This window comes from Gallinula chloropus (genome assembly GCF_964237585.1).
Source record: "Gallinula chloropus genome assembly, chromosome: 10".
Taxonomy (NCBI): Eukaryota; Metazoa; Chordata; class Aves; order Gruiformes; family Rallidae; genus Gallinula; species Gallinula chloropus.
Genome location: NC_140095.1, coordinates 7,148,329 through 7,165,863, shown reverse-complemented (window position 1 = coordinate 7,165,863; position 17,535 = coordinate 7,148,329). Strand labels below are relative to the sequence as shown.

Sequence of the window (17,535 nt, the reverse complement as noted above, 5' to 3'; positions counted from 1 at the left end):
TGAGTTGAAACAGCTAATTATTAGATACCTAAAAGCAGGGTGGAGGGATCCTATCCTTATTCACAATACTCAGAACTTCTAATGTTTTTACCAGATTAACCAATTTCACTTCCTTTAGCCTCCCAATAAAAGTTTCCTCCTCACAAAAAATAAAATTATATTTAGCTCTTCTCTGAAGCTCTCTGCTTGGATAGAGCTGACTGTATGCCCCAGAAGCAGACTTGGCTTTTTGGCTACAGGAACACATTGGATACTCATATATCTATGACATAATAGATTTGCTCTTGTTTATGAGGATCTGATGTACAGTCAAAATTTTAGCATCTCTTGCATCCAAACTGATCAAAGCTAAGGGCAACAAAGCATTCCCATACGGCTGTTAATAGCTTTAAGAATCAAGAATCAGTACCACCGCTCATCGATACAGTCAATTCCTTACATCTCACCCAGAAGACCTATCAGATTTCTGAACTACAAAACTGTACAAAAGGAGTAGGACCATAGCTTCAGACAAATCCACTGGGACATGTGGTAAAGGTGCTCTGGGGTATGAGAAATCTCAGTCTCCTCAGCTGTAATTGGTGTTAGTATTCCAGCTTCCTGGTTTTCGGCAATTAATCTCAAAAAGGACAGAGCTCTTTCATACCTTACCATTTATGGCTACAGAAAGCTTCGTAATAGGGGAACTAAGTTAGGAGTTCAACCACAGCAAAACAAACCCAGAGCAATACAGGAAAGGAAAAAAAGAAGTCCCTTTCAGCTCCAAGTTCCACTACTATCCCAGCTCTGTCACATAACAGAAGTTATTTTCATCAGAGAAACCAGAATTTCATCAAAAACTGTAAGTATATATCTAAGCAACTATTTCTCCTTGGGAATATGGAATAGCTTCAGGTTTTGAGAAGTACGGTGCGTCTGGAAGCAACAGCAGCAGTGTGGAGGGCAGCCCAGGCAGCCTACATGCTGCAGAGAAGTTGTTCTCTCTTTTCTAGTGGGAATCAATCCTGCAATTCTCCATAATTCTAAGCAAAGGTAGGGGTAATTTTTTCACAATCAACAAGCTCTTAGGAGTCTGCAGCCCATATAGGATCATAGATTTTCTTAATTTTAAGAATAAATACACCTTTACTCTTAGAGGTTTCATGGCTTTGGGTATTCAGCATTCCTTTAGAGCCTGTACTTGTCCACCTCTAAATTAGAGAGGAGCCAAGCACCTGAACTCTTTCAGGCTTCTCTGAAGTCTACCTTTGAACTGATTTATTCTGTGCAGCACTGCACAGAATCCAAAAGAAGCACTCCAGAAAAACTTCAGAACTGAGGGGGGAGGTGTGAGTGTCTCCTTTTTTTTTCACCCCTTACCCCCCCCCCCCCCCCTTGTTTTTCAAAGAACCATCATGATTAAAAGCTAATGGAATTACTCAAACCACTGCATAGGTTCTTTGACAAAAAGAATTCTTCAGTTCACTGTGATGTCACATCAGGTAATTAATACACATCAGTACATTAATAAAGCAATATGATAAACCATGTTTATAAAACTAAATTTAGTTTTATCACATTACACAGTCCAAATATTGCTGCTTCACTTTTCCAAAACAACTACATAGCAGAATCTTCTTTTCTGTGCACATTTCCATCGAGGCTCAGCATCACCTTATTCCGTACCACACGGTGCCTGTGGTCCCAGACGCACAGAATACTTTCTAAGGAATGGATTCTTATCACTTTGCAATGAACAACAGCTGTGGTCCCTGGCCTCAGCACTCCCTGTCAAGGCAGACTTGTTACCAGCAACAATCACAGAAATACTAGAGTAAGCAGTGTTGGGCAGGGAGAGGGGAAGCAAGTGCCAACACAAAAGTAGTTTTGGCTTCAGCTCTGTTGCCCGGTATGTAAACAGTGGGGAAGAAGCTGAGAAAAGGAGGAGGGTGGGATGGAAACAGAACACAAGAAGAATTTGAAGTGTGTTAAAATATTTATGGAAACAGGTAGGGAAATGTGGGTGACCAAACTAATTCTATTCAGAGATGGTAGTAAATAGGCAAGCTATGCAGCTCAGCCACAGCAGCCCAACCAGTACAGGGCTCATTTTTATAGACTTGAAACTTCAGCTTGCCTTCTGGTTCCCACACAAAAGTACTTGACCAATAAACTGACAGTGAACACTATGTTCCTCTTACACATCCAGAGCCAGCAATTTATTTTTTTTTTTGTCCATACAAGCTGTTTAGAGAATAAAACAAGGTGACTTAAGTTAGCACTTGATAGGAGAAAGCAAGTGGCTATTTTGCCTGCAGAGGCAGTGGAGACCAAAGGGTCCAGGGTTGTTAAAGGATGTGCAATTGACATGCATGACTCTTCTTGGTGTAATGTAGTATTAGTACTTGATGCTCATCTGAAAGCAACACACAAATGCTCATGAAAAGTCACCATATGGTGTAGGATAAACCAGCTCAAAAAAAATTGACTAGCTCACTGTTAATATAATAATAATGTTTATTCCCAACTTAAATTTGAAAAGGGTTTGTCACCCTTTCTTCAGCAAGCAAGCGAGACTAAATAACTAGTGCTACCAATACTGCCCTACCCAAGAGAATAGCAGCCTCGAACACCCCAAGAGAGAGGTTCTGTCTGAAACCAGAGGTCACAGCACTGAGATGGAAGAGGAGGCAGAGACTTCCCACTGAGTATCAAACATGTCTACTAATCAAAATAGGGGACTATTCCAAACCTGAGCAGATGGCATCCCTAGGATTATCACCAGCAGCTGTCAATGCAGTGATTATACATTGAAATTGCACAGCTAATGTACTGTATAATTTAACTAGACTGAAAAAGAAGATTAGGGAGAGGGAACATTATGAAAAGATTTAGAGCTTATATTTTCCTAATAATTATGGAGGCACCCCACAATCTTCACTGCAAAAGATACATTTAGATTTGCTCTTGAAGGCTGGACTAAAACACACGTTATGTACTTCAACAGCTTCCAATTCAAACACGCTCAGAGACTTTCTGAGCCAATCAAGTCCTCTACAGTGCTTCATTTTTCAAAGATTTAGTGATTTTGTCAGAGGAAACACTTAATTAGCTCTTTCATCATTCCTTCTAATATATATTGACAGAGCTAGAAGACAAGAATTTTTAATCTGGAAAAAATAACCTTTTAAAAAAATGAGGAAATTCCAAATGAATATATTTTTGTACATGCATACAGCCTTCCTTTGTCTAGAGTCACAGCAAGCGTAGGAATTTTAGAACAAGGACATAAGAATATTAATACACAAAAGAAAAAATGCACATGGGGTTTCCTTCAATGACTTGGCTTTCCTCTGCAATTATTCTGTACATACATGAAATAGCATTAAAGATTTGCCTTGTTTTCTAAATTTCAAAGCATAAAAAAAAAATGCAGCAGCAAATGTATTTCAGTTTCAGGGAACATATTTACAGCTAATCTGGTGCAGCCACACAGCAGTGACGTGAGCACCTCTGATTTACCCTGCCTGAAGACTTAGCCAGTTATTTTTTATGTTTATAGAAGCACTTGGTGAGATATTTTTAGACCAATCTTTCTTGTTAACATTCTCTGCATAATTCATACGTCCTTATTCTCTTTGGGGCAGAGCAGACATCTCAACTGGGGAAGCAGAGGCAAACAGGATCACCCAGCAGCCCACACAGAGAACTGGGGTCAGGCAGCCCGGTGTATGTCAGGATGAGGAACAACATTGTATATAATGCTGGGAAAACTTCTTGGCCACTTGTGAAGTTTCCCAATTTACACAAATTAATTCCTTATGTGTCTTAAGGAAGAAGTCTAAGTTGGGAAGGATGATCTTACTGATACTTCTGCTGCCTATATGGCTGGCATTCAAGTAGACTGATCTGACAATTACATTTCTTACTCATTCTTTAATAGTCCCTCAGTTCTTGTTTTCCATGTAAGGAGGAGTCTGATTACCCCACTATTTCTCAACATAACTGGGACAGCTATGTAAACATTGTGGTTCATCTAAAATTCAAAAGATTAACAGCACTAGGCCAACTACTTTCCACAAGTTGTGGTAGCAGCACTAATTGTCCTGTGTTTCATTTTCCCACAGACCTAATTAAGGATTAATCACTGTTACTATATGTAAGAATTCCCTGCTAACACCACAGGTTTTTACTTGCCTACCATTAGCTTCCCACTGTGTTATGAATAACTGCCACTCAGGTACCACAATTTCTCAGGGCTTATGCTTCAGGACAGATGATGTTCCCACATTCCCTTTTCCCCTCTGACCAAGCTGCACAATAGGTAAAGGAGAATCAAGTTTAATACCGGTTGGACTTAACATGCTGTGTTGTACAGTGTACAATACTTGAAATATTTATAATCCTTTGTTTTTGAAAACGCTGTTTCTACTTCGCCCTCCCCTGAACTAAAAGAAACAAGAGAAGTTTCCTAGGAACAGTCGCTGCAGACATTTGCCCAAGTTTCCTCGTGGGGTGCACGTGCATGGTTATACACAGGCATGCAGGTACAGCACGAGCACACTTGATGCCAGATGTTCTATTTATACCCCTATGGACCAAGAAAAACACAATGCACCCTTATTTAAGGGTGTTAGCTCACACTCTGTATGTAACACAAATGCCAGTAAGGAGGTAAGGCTCATCTTACGGCCATTTCCAATTTACCAAGCTTCTTACAGGCCACTGAAGTACACATAATCAGAAAAGAAACAATTCTTTCAAAACACTGTAATCAAATTCAGTGAATATTGAGGTTTTCTTTAAACTGGAATTAAATATTGAAGTGGACAAAATTCAGTGCTCTAGTTCCTAGGGTGACCCATAGAACAGCCTTTGATTTCAATATTATATACTAACAATTCCAAAATACATACTGTCAAAATTCTGTATCTAGCCCTAAGTTATGGTAAATGACCAAAGCTGCTCTACTGTCCACACACTTCTGTATTTTTGCTAACAAGGGTGAGGTTCAGGCGTTGTACAAGTCTAAACCCACAGCATTTCAACATTCAGATTCTATTTCCTTTCATCATTAAGCAAAATAAGGTACTTTTACCAGTGAAAAGCAGAACTAATAGGACAGCAAACAGCATTCAGACTATACTCATATTCTTTCTTTTGAGAACTGACAGTGTCTTTACCTTGGCTTCTAACTCAGTGCTGTCCCCCACCCGCAGAAACATCACACCTCTATTTGTTAACTTCAGCTTGTGCTTATCTTACACCATGTTGAAACTGAACTCCTGGTATTTGATCCGAAACTTGTTTCAGCATATACATATTTTCTCTGCCTCCTCCTGCTCTGCTTTTTCCCCCTCTCCCAAAAGCCCCATGCAAACCTTGCCACTCTCAAAAACAGAACCTCACAAACATCCCATTACAGATGTCAGTGCTACAGACACTGGTGATGGGTTGAATTCTCAGACACTGTTATGGCTCATTTATATTTGAATCCTATATATCAGTCACACTGACTTAATAGCATATGGCTCCACAGGAATTATTTTCAGATGCTATTTATCAAAGAATTAGCAAGCTAATTTAAATGCTACTTAGCAAGAGAGTGAGGGGAGAAATACCAATCACTCCTGAGCTCAGGTTCATACACCTCTGCCTAAGACATTCCCTGATGTCAGACCATCACTTCATTGTTTGTACTCTTCCACTAGTGCTTTTCAAGTGTGTTTGGTGCCACCATACTACTTCTGTCTAGATTTTTTTTTCCCAGGGAGGTGGTGGAGTTGCTATCCCCAGGGGTGTTTAAAAAAGAGATAAGCAAGGAGCTTCAGGAGATAGTTTAGTGATTTGGTGGCATAGGGCTAGTCATTGGACTTGATGATCTTGAAGGTCTTTTCCAGCCTTGATGACTCTGTGATTCTAAAATGCAGCTTTTCCCTGCTGTTTGGTCAAACATCAAGTTTTGAGCATTCCTGAATGGACAAGGCCAAACCCCAAACATGCAGAACAAGGCTTTCAACTCTTTTGAAATAAGACAACTGCGTTTCAGACTCAGCCAGAAGAAAATGTGTAATGTATTGTACTATATAAATACTGGATTGTACTGTGGGAGGATTTTTTCCTACAGCTTTTACCAACACACAAAGCCATACGTCTTCATTGAAAGAAGCAATGATGTAACATATTGCTAAGGCTAAGGACAATCAAGCTGTTAACAGAACTTCCCCAGAAGCAATTGGCTTTTTCTAGCCTATGTCCCACGACACACACACACACACTTTTTAAACCACGGTTTGGTAAACAGCAGAACGCAAAAAGGAGTTTCCTGATTCTAAAACTGCAGTAACTTGTTTTAAATTCTAGTTTATGCACAAATGGGCCTGTGCCTTCATTGGATACATTCTATTTCAGAAACTTAATCATGGTTTCCCTCTCCTTTCTGTATTTTCTTGTATACCAAAATGTTCAGATTTCACAACTCTGAATCATGTTGGGAAAAAAACCGGTGACTGCACAGAAACGAGGGGAGACCAGAGCCCTGTGCCTGGGACTGGGAATGGTCGCATGCTCCATGATGATGTACTTCTTCATTGGGATCACCATTGTGCCATTCTACACTAAAAGGTAATAACAGTCATTTATTTTATGACTACAGACTCATTTCTTTTTCCTGTTGACAAATACAATTATTAAAACAGTGACAAAATATACATTTGTTCATTGAACAATAAAAATATATTACATTCTTGAAGAGCTCATAACAATTTAAGGCAAAAGAAAAGAGAAAGAAAAAACAAACCAGGAAGTCATCAGGCATTTACAGGTAGGCAGAAGAAAGAGGAAACAGTCATCCTCAGGGATAGAACGAGAACAGACTAGATCAAAACATTTATGATGAAAATATGTAAAATAAAAAAGCACAACCACTCTTATCAAATCTTGATAATGGAAATCCAAGTCTTGCATAAAAGGAGGTGTAGAAGGCATTTGCACATGCAGGAAGGAGCGCTGGGTTTAACAGAACTATAAAAACTTGTGCCACAGAAGTCGTAGTAAGAGCATCCACCCGAGAACCTGTATCTCGCTTCCAAATCAACCACCATGAGAAACTAACACCTTCAACAGCCCAGCCTACCACAGCAAAGGTTGCAGAACACAGTGAATGCTGAAGAAGTTACTAGCACTCACATTGTGATTTAGTTTGGCTGGTTCTGCCTCCACACACAAAATCAATTTGTCAAAAAGTAAAATAAGAATAAGAATGCAACTCAGTTTTAAATGCTTGAAGATTTTCACAGATAAAGTACATGCACCTCATTCTTCTTGCTAAGAGCACCCTTAAACTGAAAAATGCTTGAAAAACTTTTTGAGAGTAATTCACATTCATTTCATGTGTTTTCCAACCTTCTGATCATTACAAAAGACATTAGCTTGTAAAAAGATTAGTTTAATATGTGAAGTGAGACTATTTCTTTACTCTTTTTGTCACCACAGTGTGCTGCTGTAAGCAAAAGCTGTGTGCTACCAGTAGTGTAAGAGTAATTTCTGACGAAAAAAAAAAAAGGATAATTAACAGCAAAACCCCCAAACTTTTGCCAGTCAAAATCCTTCTACTTATTCATGCAAAAGGTCCGTGTAATAAAGGAAAGGGGGGGGGAAATGATCCAAGTTCTGAGAATTATTGAATTAAATTAGTCAAAAGGTTTCCGAGAGATCAAAAACTCCACTAAACTGAGCCAGATTTCAAATAATAAGGTCAAGCTTTACTAGTGCACTGCGCATCCAAATATTTTCTACCAAACACTGAAAGCCCTAGCAGTTTTTCTTTCTACAACACTGGAAGCTGGTTAGAGATGGAGTTAGATTGTAACTTCAAACCACAGAAGGTGTAACAAACAAAACCTTTTCCTGCACTGCTTGCCTATGGCAGCCCTTCTCCAAGCACAGCCATAGATTTGGCATGGGCAGAGCACATGGCACCAGGGCTGAGCAGCCATGAACTGCATCCATGCCCCCACCCAGAGCTGGCACACACATGCATCTCCAGCCCCACACTTAACAGATGCTGCTAACACATTTAAAAGCAATGCCTTGTGTTTTGTTGTTGCAGTGTTTGGACAACAGAAACTGTGTGCAAAGTACTCAAAGCCAACATCAAGGACAAAGTTCTCTGCTCCAACAGTGAAGGCTCAGAGGATGAAGATACCTTTCCTTATCCCTGTCTACAGGTGTGGGTTAATCTGACAGCTTCAGGACAAGAGGTGATGCTGTATCAAACTGAGGACACACTGGAAAAAAATCCCAAGGTATTTGCATTTGATTGAATAATCACTCTCTACTGTTAACACCTTTGAGGAGCAGGGGTGATTGTTTTTAAACCATGCAGCAGAGGAAGAGTACCAGCTGTTCATCTTTTACATGTTAATGCCTGTGGTTATAGGCTAAGGCACTTTTTAAAATATTCCAGAAAACACAGGTATAGATTTTCTTTTAAATAGTGTATCCAACATTAAGTTAATACTTGTTAAGCAATTACACCAACAACATATGAATACTTAACATTTGTAACCAATTAAAAATATGTAAGTCTCAGAGTTGAATGATAAAAACTACTTTATAAGCAGCAGTTTGCTCAGTTGGCTTCTTGAATTGTTACAGAGGACTCCTGAAGTTAAAAACAGTCCCAAAAGCCAGCACAAATCCCAATCCTACTTCCATTTTCGGTGTGTGATGTGAAACAGGTAATAAAGCAAGCCAAGAAAGGGGAAATGAGGGTAACAGCTGAGAACATGATGCACATTTTAAATAGGAAAAAAACCCCAGTAATTTTGCAAGATGATCACCTAGAAAATTAATTTGTCCTTCATTTGTTTGAAACTGTTTTTGGCCAGCAAGGCCGCAGAAACCTGGGCTCACACAGAAGTGCTGTAGGAAGCAGCTGCATAGAGCAGAGACGCTGGGTATTGTGGTAGAGGTCCCTTGGTCAGGCACTTCAGGGATCTCATTTCCAGAGGATGAGTGCAGGCCATGGGCAGGACAGAAACATGGGTGCACAGTCCTGATTTGGCTTTACAGGCATGTCAGTTGGGGAAGGCTTAACAGTCAGGTTTTTCCTTTTGTTTCTGCCAGCATTTTTGTTCGGGAATCAGGAAAGGGCTCAACATTTTTAGGCCTGTTCCCTCCCAACCACAAGTGCTCCTACAGGTACATTGTCCCAGAGAAGGTCAGGTTCAATCCAGTTCCAAAGCCACAGTATTTCAGAAGTCTTACTTCAGCTCAGCACTCACTAAGGGCACATAAAGTGAAATGCAGATCCTGGATGCCCAAGACTTTCAGAATCTAAGCCAAACACCCTTAGACTACAAGTGCTCATCTTCTTAAATAAATTATATAGAGTTCCACACTGCAAGCCTGATGACATTAAGCAGCTGAAGAGAATTTTGCCAGCTGATGCCTATATCTTTACAGTGATTATCTCAAGGAAAGCTACATACAGTGAAGTGACAAAACAGAAATTATCCACTGCAGACTGAAACAAGAGAGTCTTGTTCATTGCAAAAGGAGGCAATTTGCTGACTTCATACCTACAGTTTACATTAGCACAGGTACAAGCCTTTGGGTCAGGAACCATCCCCTTTCTGCCTTAGCCAGTTTCCAGCTTAATACACTTCAGCATTATTATGCACACAAAATAATATTGCAGAAAATTAACACTCATAAATCACAACAGAAACATCTAACAGCATTATTACTACAGGTCAAGAGAGTTCTGTGTTACAAGGACAAGTAGGAAGCCTCACGTGTTTTCCTGTTGTTCTGCTAGCTGTGACCGGAGATGCACAGTGAAGCAGCTCTGTGTTCCTGTACACTGACAAGCCAGCTGCAGAGTTCAGCACAGCTACCACATTTCTGCTGTGCTGGTGCCTAGAATCTGTTAGGAACACAAGCATGGCACTGAATTACCATGACAGTCCCAAAGACTGCGATTTTGAGAGCATACATATTCTAGGTTTCCAACACCACTACTCCAAACTGTAAATCTACTGACTGGGAGCACAGACATGCTGACAGAAACAGGGAAGCACGGCAGATGCGTTACAGGCACAAGGAAATGTAAGATGACCTCCAGGGATGCTAGCCAAACCACACAAGTTTTCATCAGTACTAGCAAGTTTGCTTTACTGAATCCAATTTAACTACAAACCCTGCATTAGAGTACCTGTTACAATGAACCACCTTGATTTCTTGTTCCAGTGCTCCTATGTCCCAGGCAAGTCGGAGAACTCGAAAGAAGTCAAAGCACAAATAGAAACAATTGCAAGCAACTTCAAGAAGTACCAGACTTTCCCATGCTACTATGACCCAGGAGGAACACAGACCAGTGTCATTTTAAGCAGACTTTATCCCCCCAAAGGCCTCCTCTTTGCTTTTCTTTGGCCAACACTCCTGTTTATTGGTGGATGTCTGATTATCATTCTGGTAAAAATTAGTCAGTATTTTTCTGTTCTTTCTGCTTGGCAGTAGAAAATAAATATCTAGCTTAGATTATTGCAAGATATTCAAGTGCCTTTGTTCTGCCTGCCTTTATCTGCATTTCATTACTTTTAATATACCAGATGTCAATATGAGGGTAGGCATTCCAAAAAAATGAGTGGCACCCACCGTGGATGGCAATCCATTACATGAGGAGAAAATATAAAACTGGTTCCCAGAAATGACTAAAAATACCTCAGAAGAAAATAGACTGAGTCACTATTTGTTGTTTCCTTGGGTTTTCTGAAGTACAGTTGCTTTACAGAACTGTAATTCAAGTTTACTGCCAAACTCTTGTTCCACATTTTAGACAGGGTCCTAATTTTCTGGCTAGTTGAGGCCAGTTGGTGCCAGATCCATTAACATCATTATTGGCAGACAAACCCTTTATATACTTCATTACTGATACAGTAAGTATTATTCATGGCATAGCCTTTTGTCTATTGAAAAGGAAGATTTGTTAATGTTCCAAATAGATATTTGTTATCATGGATATCTCTGTTTCTGGGGTAGAGGAGAGGAAAAAACCCCAAAAACAAAATATGTGCACACAGACATTACAAAGTTTGCACTCCAAAAGTCTAATACCACTTACATATAATAAGCACGTAAAGTATAAGGTCATATGGTGAAGTTTACATTAGAAATAAGTCTTTGCATTTAACCACAAGCTTTACTTTGAAACAATGTACCACTCAAGAAAGGCTTCCTACCTGCCATTAGCCTATATTCTAAAACTGTTAGGGAAAGGAAGTAATGACAAAAAATGATTGTATAGTAGAAAACATCCTTATCTTACTGAATTCAGTAACATGACCACAGGTGTTCGCATGCTGAGCACAAAGATACTTCAAAAATAGAGACATGTTTGTTTCTAGGACACCGTACTCCAAAAGGGGTTTCATGAGAGTTGAGTGGAGGAGCGAAATCATCTCCCTCGACCTACTGCCCACACTTCTTTTGATGTGGCCCAGGATACAGTTGGCTTTCCAGGTTCAAGAGCACATAGCTGGACCATATTGAGCTTCTCGTTCACCAAAACCCCAAAGTCCTTCTCCTCAGGTTGCTCTCAATCCATTCTGTGTCCAGCCTGTGGTTGTGCTTGGGATTGCCCTGACCCATGTGCAGGACATGGCACTTGGCCTTGCTGAACTTCACGTGATTTGCACAGCCCCACCTCTGAAGCCTGTCAAGGTCCCTCTAGATGACATCCCTTCCCAACTGCGTGGCAAGCACACAGCTTGGGGTTTTCAGCAGCTTGGCAAGTGTATGCTTGATCTCACTGCCCATGTCACTGACAAAGATGTTAGCCAGTGCTGATCCAAATACTGACCTCGGAGGAACGACAGTCATCACTGGTCTCTACTTGGACATTGAGCCATTAACTGAAACTGAGTGCAAACATCAAGCCAATTCTTTTTCCTCTGTGAGTTCCATCCATTAAATCCATGTCTCAATTTAGAGACAAAGATGTGGTGTGGAAGAGTAATGCTTTGCCCAGGCACACATTGTCCTACAGTTCTGAGAAAGCTTAATGTTAAAATCAGATGTTCTTTTTCCTTTACACTTTCCCTTTCTTTTAAAGTCAAAACTCGGTGTTTTAACAGTGTGCCGGGCTGCTGAATTACTATTGAACTTTTGTAAACATTTTTTCTATTCTTTTTCTACCACCAAAAGCTGTAATTCACTACAGAGTGAAGTTTTAATAACAGACTCTACACTTCTTAAAGCAGCATATAAGGAAGCTATATAGCCTTTAGGCAGTCTGGTTGTGTTGTGTGGTTTCAATATTGTTAGATTATACCATCGAGTCTACAATAAATCTGATAAATAAAATGCTATTTTTCTGAGATCCGGCAAAACACTTCCTTTGAGAAGTGCTTCAACACAAGCAGCGACCCTTGCAGTGACAGATGTACACAACTCATTCTCTGAAGGCAGCACAGATGACCAAGGTATATTTCACAGCATTAGAAGTCCTGCCAGGGAAGAGAAGCGGTAGCACAAGGAGTTGGAAATTCATATTTAATCTGACTACAACTAGCTGTCACCAGCGTTAATTCTTACACCACAGTAACAATGCTTGAGTTGCCCTGAACATGCAAGGACCACAGGAAGAATGTGGATAGGTTTTAGACCCTGATGAATACTTTAGTTGTGCAGGCCACTCATAAGTCTCTAGGAATAATATTGTTTTACCAAAACTACTAAAACTCCTGTTTTTCAAGTGCTGGGCACAGAGTCTCAGGAGTAGTTTTTCTTGATACCAAACAAGGCCTGGATGCCATGGTTCTATTGTTGGGACAGGGAAAAGAACAAGAGCTCTAGCACCATTCTTGAGGCAACTAGAATTTTTCCTAGGCAAAATCACCCAAACCCAAAAAAATCCAACCCACCCACAACTGCAGAAGGTTGTAAAATGAAGTTTATCCTGTAAGTAGGAAGCTCTTCTTCTGCATGAGGTAGATTCAGCTTTCATGAGCTTTTAAATAAGCTTCAACAAGTGGCAATAATGGCAGCTTAAGAGGAACATCTGGGATACGGTTGGTTTCTTCATGTATCACTGAGTCACTAACATATTCTTCATGTAAAAAACCCCCAAAACAATAGCACGTACCTTCTGGCTACTTCTGACAATTTAAGTACCCTGCTAACTGGTGCTGTTTTTATTACCTGATTCTCAAAGCAGCATCAGGGCAGTTAATGTAGAGAAGACTCTGATCCCCAAAGATTTCTCACTCATTGCATAAATCCACTGCACTTGATAACAAAATACCTTCCAAGTGAATAACTGGTACTTTTTTGTGTATGGGTTTGGTTTTGGTTGTTTTCCAGGGTTTTCTTCCAGAAGGAAAAGAAGAATAACTTAAAAAAAAAAAAACCCAACTTGGGGTCTCTAGGCTATTCACTATTCAGAAGGCATGCAAAACAATTCAGGTATTTTACTTTTGGCTATTTCCCCAACAGAAAAAACAGCTTTCAGGGTTGACTGGAGGACTCCAAATTTCCAAGCTGTCTTGAAGTTTGAAAGTATTTTAATACAGAAAAGGTGTTTATAACTACTTGAGGTGGTTATCCTTTGTTCATAATAAAAAGGTTTGGTGGCTGGCACAAAGGCCAGCTGTACAAACCCCATGCAGGAGATGAGTGTGGTGTATAAGCACATAACTGATCTCGTTCAGAATAACTGGGAATTATCTCAGAAGTTCATGGGTACAAGGGGAACATCAAAGGATCTACAAACTGCTCTTTCTTCCCTTGTAAAGTATTTGTAAACAGTAAAACCACTAAGAATGCATGTAGAAGTTTGTTGTTGTTTAGTTCTCCCGAAGCAAAGATTCTCTTACTGTGCTGCAATAAGACTTAAGTGTCAGCTTTGATAAATATATGTTATATTGCAGAGTTGCAGTATTAGATGTTCTTCTCCTTATTGACCCCAATTCTCCACACCCTCAACAGCATTAACAGAAAGGAAAAGAACAGATAGTGGTGGCTGTACTCAACTTCCACGTAAAATAGTGAAATATAGATTAAATAAATTGTCTGATTATTATTCTTCTTCAGTAGAAGTAGCAGCAATGAAAAAAAACACCCCACCTTGTCAAAGTTGAAGGACAAGCTGTTCTTTCAAAGCTTCCTAAAAATATCCATACATCTCTTAAGTAAATGCAAGTCGCCTCATTACACCCTGCACTTCTTTCCCTAGAAGTGTCATATGACATTTGCACAGAAATTAAGCTGTCATATGGGTAAAAACATTTACACACTGACATACCCAAACCAGCACAGGTATGTTTCCTTTTCCCTTTTGATCACATACCTCTATCTATAATCCAAAAATCTAAGGTTATGTTTGCTGGAGATGCTTTTACTGTAATTACCTCACCTAGGAAAGCCAACTTTTTACATGTGTGCTTTCTAGTTCTTACCTCTTATCATTCCAGGCAGATTCACAGACAGTCTCAGCATGCTGAACAAGTTATTCTGCATTCAGCACTGAGAGCAAACAAGAGCACCTGAAAAAGCACTTCAGAAAAGATATCAGAAGATAGTAGGGGCAGGGGAGACTTGTTTGTAAGGGTTCATCTCTCCCATAAACTGATTTTACCACACTTGGAATGAGACGACCTGAATGCAGTACATTTGGGCTGTTCAGTTCAATCAAACTTATGGTCATTCTTATATAAACTCTTTGAACAGCCTTAAAATAATTTGATTCCTATTCTTTAAAGGTTTATGAGACAGTACAACGTATTAAAGAGGTGTCTCCAAAAAAGCTCAGAGATGGAGCAAAAGAATCATGTTTGATACTACATTATTTTCTCTCTGCTGCAATGTTTCAGACCTTTGGACATGCTTACTTGTAAAGCAAAGGAAGAAATCTTGACTTCTTGTTGGAGACAACTCCTGATGATCACACAACCCCTAACTCCAGAGGGCTGTCAGGCTCAGCAGCCTGAAACCACAGTTCAAGACTTAAAGCCTTATCCACAGAAAATAATTTCCACCTCTTGGCTCATGAAATAATTGCAATGAACAAGCACCCACAATCTATTATTCTTATGCTGTATAGACTGACATAAAGATGAGCATCGGGCAGGCCTTGAAATGGAATTGCCCTCTGATTTGTGGGGAGAAAATCCCTACTACCACAGCTGAATCTTGAATACCCAGAATAACATGAAGCCTGTCCTTGCTTCAGCCTATAATACACAAAGCTAGGATGGAACAGATAAACAATGCCAGTAAATGAACTACCTGGCCTATGTATAGAATTTTGGAAGCAGAGTTTTTGCCCTCATCTCACTTTTTAAAGTGCATATTAAACCTAGAGATCCTGTTGTGCACGTAAACACTTGCTGCCTTTATTTAAGCATACTGTTGCATTTTTTCTATGATCTTGAAGCCAACGCCAGGAGCAGGGAAACTAACACCCTTTTATCCATACCTGTCAATAGTTGGGGGGAGGAGTTACAACTGCAAAACCTAGATTTTTGACCAACCAGGAGAGACTTGAACTAAAAGGTGAAGGAATTGAGGTGATTCACTGCTGACAGAGACATCACAGCCACAGCTTATCCTCCAGCTCCGGCTTTATTGCATCAAACTTTTTGCCTTTGATTTGACATGAAATAATATTTAACCCTTTAAAGGAATACTTGCATGGCTGGTTTGGGGGAAGAAGTGGTTTTGGCTTTTTCAATCTTCTGCAGATGCATGTTTATCAGATGGAGTGTCATGATAGAAACTTGTATGAGAGATTCTTTACCAATCAATTTAAGCAGCTGCCTCAACACTGTATTCTGAATTAAGACATACAGTAACAGAAGCTTTAAACACAGTTTATAGAAGTTTTAAGTCTGCCTTTCCACAGACAGAAATTTGAAAAGTCTCCATTGTTCCTTTTATAGCTACTGATGTTCCCTCTCTATCACCACTGAAATGGTTCTTCATGCCTCACTAGTGATTCTTCATGCCTCACTAGTGGACAGGAAATAATTCACTGCCTTCTCAGCTGCTTTCAGAAGAGCAATGACATAGCACCAATGACTAGAATCTTTAAAGGTGTTAAAATATGGTTCAATCAGATGTGAGCCATACATGTGAGCTGCTCAATGTTGTGGCTCAGCCTGTAGCATTCTGAGGGACCAGCTCAGGAAAAGCCTCTCCTTTTACAGCACAATGGTAAGAAATAAGCTTCAACTGTGCCATTACTGCTGATCTCAGCAGAAGCATCAAGTATTTAATTGACTCATAGCTGACTCATTGACTCAGTGGCACCTTCAGGCCAGAGCTACTGGGTGACACCTCATTTTTACCATAGGTCAAGGAGGCATTGAATGCAGATAACCAAATTCCAGACTTTGTCACAGTTACCTCCCAGAAGTCACATACTAAATTGAGTTGAGAAAACCACAAAACTGTTCAGTCTTTTTAGCAGCTAAAACATCAGTTGCTTTCCCAGAGCATTTAAATATGCACTATGTAACTAGTAACAGACAAATAGAAGGGAGATTACAGAGAAAGAAATACAGATTACACTGAACTGGTGAGGCAGAGCAAACCTGAGAACAGGATTTAAGGCAATGGAGCCATGTAACTGAGGCTTAATTTAAGAGGATAAAAATCAGGTGCTTCACCAGAAGATACAACAGTATAAACAAATTAATGTAAAGAGTTAGCAACATGCCTGAGTTGTGGACCAAGTTGAAAAAAACCAAGAAGTAACAAATTGGCTTCAGAATTATAGCTATCAAGTCTGCTTAAAGCTATTTCAGTTAGTACTGAAGAATAGCTGTAGTGTATGTAACACCAGCAAGCATACAATACCTGCATCAAAATTGTTTTGGTTTGTTGTTTTTTTCCTCCAAACATTCTCTACACAACATTGTGCCTAAAAGCAGCTTCCTTTAGAATCATCAAAATATTTTTATGGACTAAAGAGCACATGAGCACTGTGGGTGTTCTGGAAATCTTCGAGTGAAACAGAAGAGCCACAATCCTGACCATAAAGGTCATGTAACACCTTCAGCAATACACTCGTGTCTCAGAAATGTGCTGTCACAGACAAGTGTTGTGCAAAGCTCTCAAAATGCAGGAGACAAAAAAACCACGAACATAAGGTACAGAAAAGCCTTTAAAGGGCAACAAAAAACCCTCAAATGACCCCAAAGGCCCCTTACTATTGGTATTTGTAGGCGAGTGTTTTAGAATAGTCAATTTAGGACACTAAATCAAGCCAGGGGTGTTTTTGGTGGTGGTGATGGTTTTGTTTTTTAAAAGGAGGAAAAAGAACCGCCTTTCAGGCAAGGCAAGTCATAAAAATACAAATCTCTTGTTGCATAACAGACCTTTCCAGTCACATGCTGCCATAGAAATCAACAGGACACTAGAACAACTGGCTCAGCCACAGCTGATGGGAGGCTGTAGGCTGGGTGCCCTCCACACAATACGATCCAAAAATACCAGATTGCACTGTGTAAACATGGGGTTGTCAGCATGGGACATGAAGTAACTGAAGCC

At 39.9% G+C, this 17,535-nt stretch overlaps 2 protein-coding genes across 2 annotated transcripts in view; one reads left to right on the top strand and one right to left on the bottom strand.

The window, feature by feature from the left end:
- KCNIP1 (potassium voltage-gated channel interacting protein 1) overlaps positions 1 to 17,535 on the bottom strand; it is a gene marked incomplete at both ends in the record, with an annotated part of 415,309 nt that overhangs the window by 374,749 nt on the left and 23,025 nt on the right. The window lies entirely within an intron of this gene.
- KCNMB1 (potassium calcium-activated channel subfamily M regulatory beta subunit 1) lies at positions 707 to 10,527 on the top strand. Its single transcript, XM_084268619.1, has 4 exons — positions 707 to 841; positions 6,449 to 6,603; positions 8,090 to 8,285; positions 10,234 to 10,527. Exons 2-4 carry the CDS (start codon positions 6,467 to 6,469, stop codon positions 10,501 to 10,503), a joined length of 603 nt encoding a protein of 200 aa, XP_084124745.1. The 5' UTR covers positions 707 to 841; positions 6,449 to 6,466; the 3' UTR covers positions 10,504 to 10,527.

Coding starts and splice junctions, on each gene's coding strand:
- KCNMB1 (XM_084268619.1), top strand. CDS start 6,467: ATGTTGGGAAAAAAACCGGTGACTGCACAGAAACGAGGGGAGACCAGA. Junction 6,604..8,089: donor GTGCCATTCTACACTAAAAG/GTAATAACAGTC, acceptor TTGTTGTTGCAG/TGTTTGGACAACAGAAACTG. Junction 8,286..10,233: donor CACTGGAAAAAAATCCCAAG/GTATTTGCATTT, acceptor TTCTTGTTCCAG/TGCTCCTATGTCCCAGGCAA.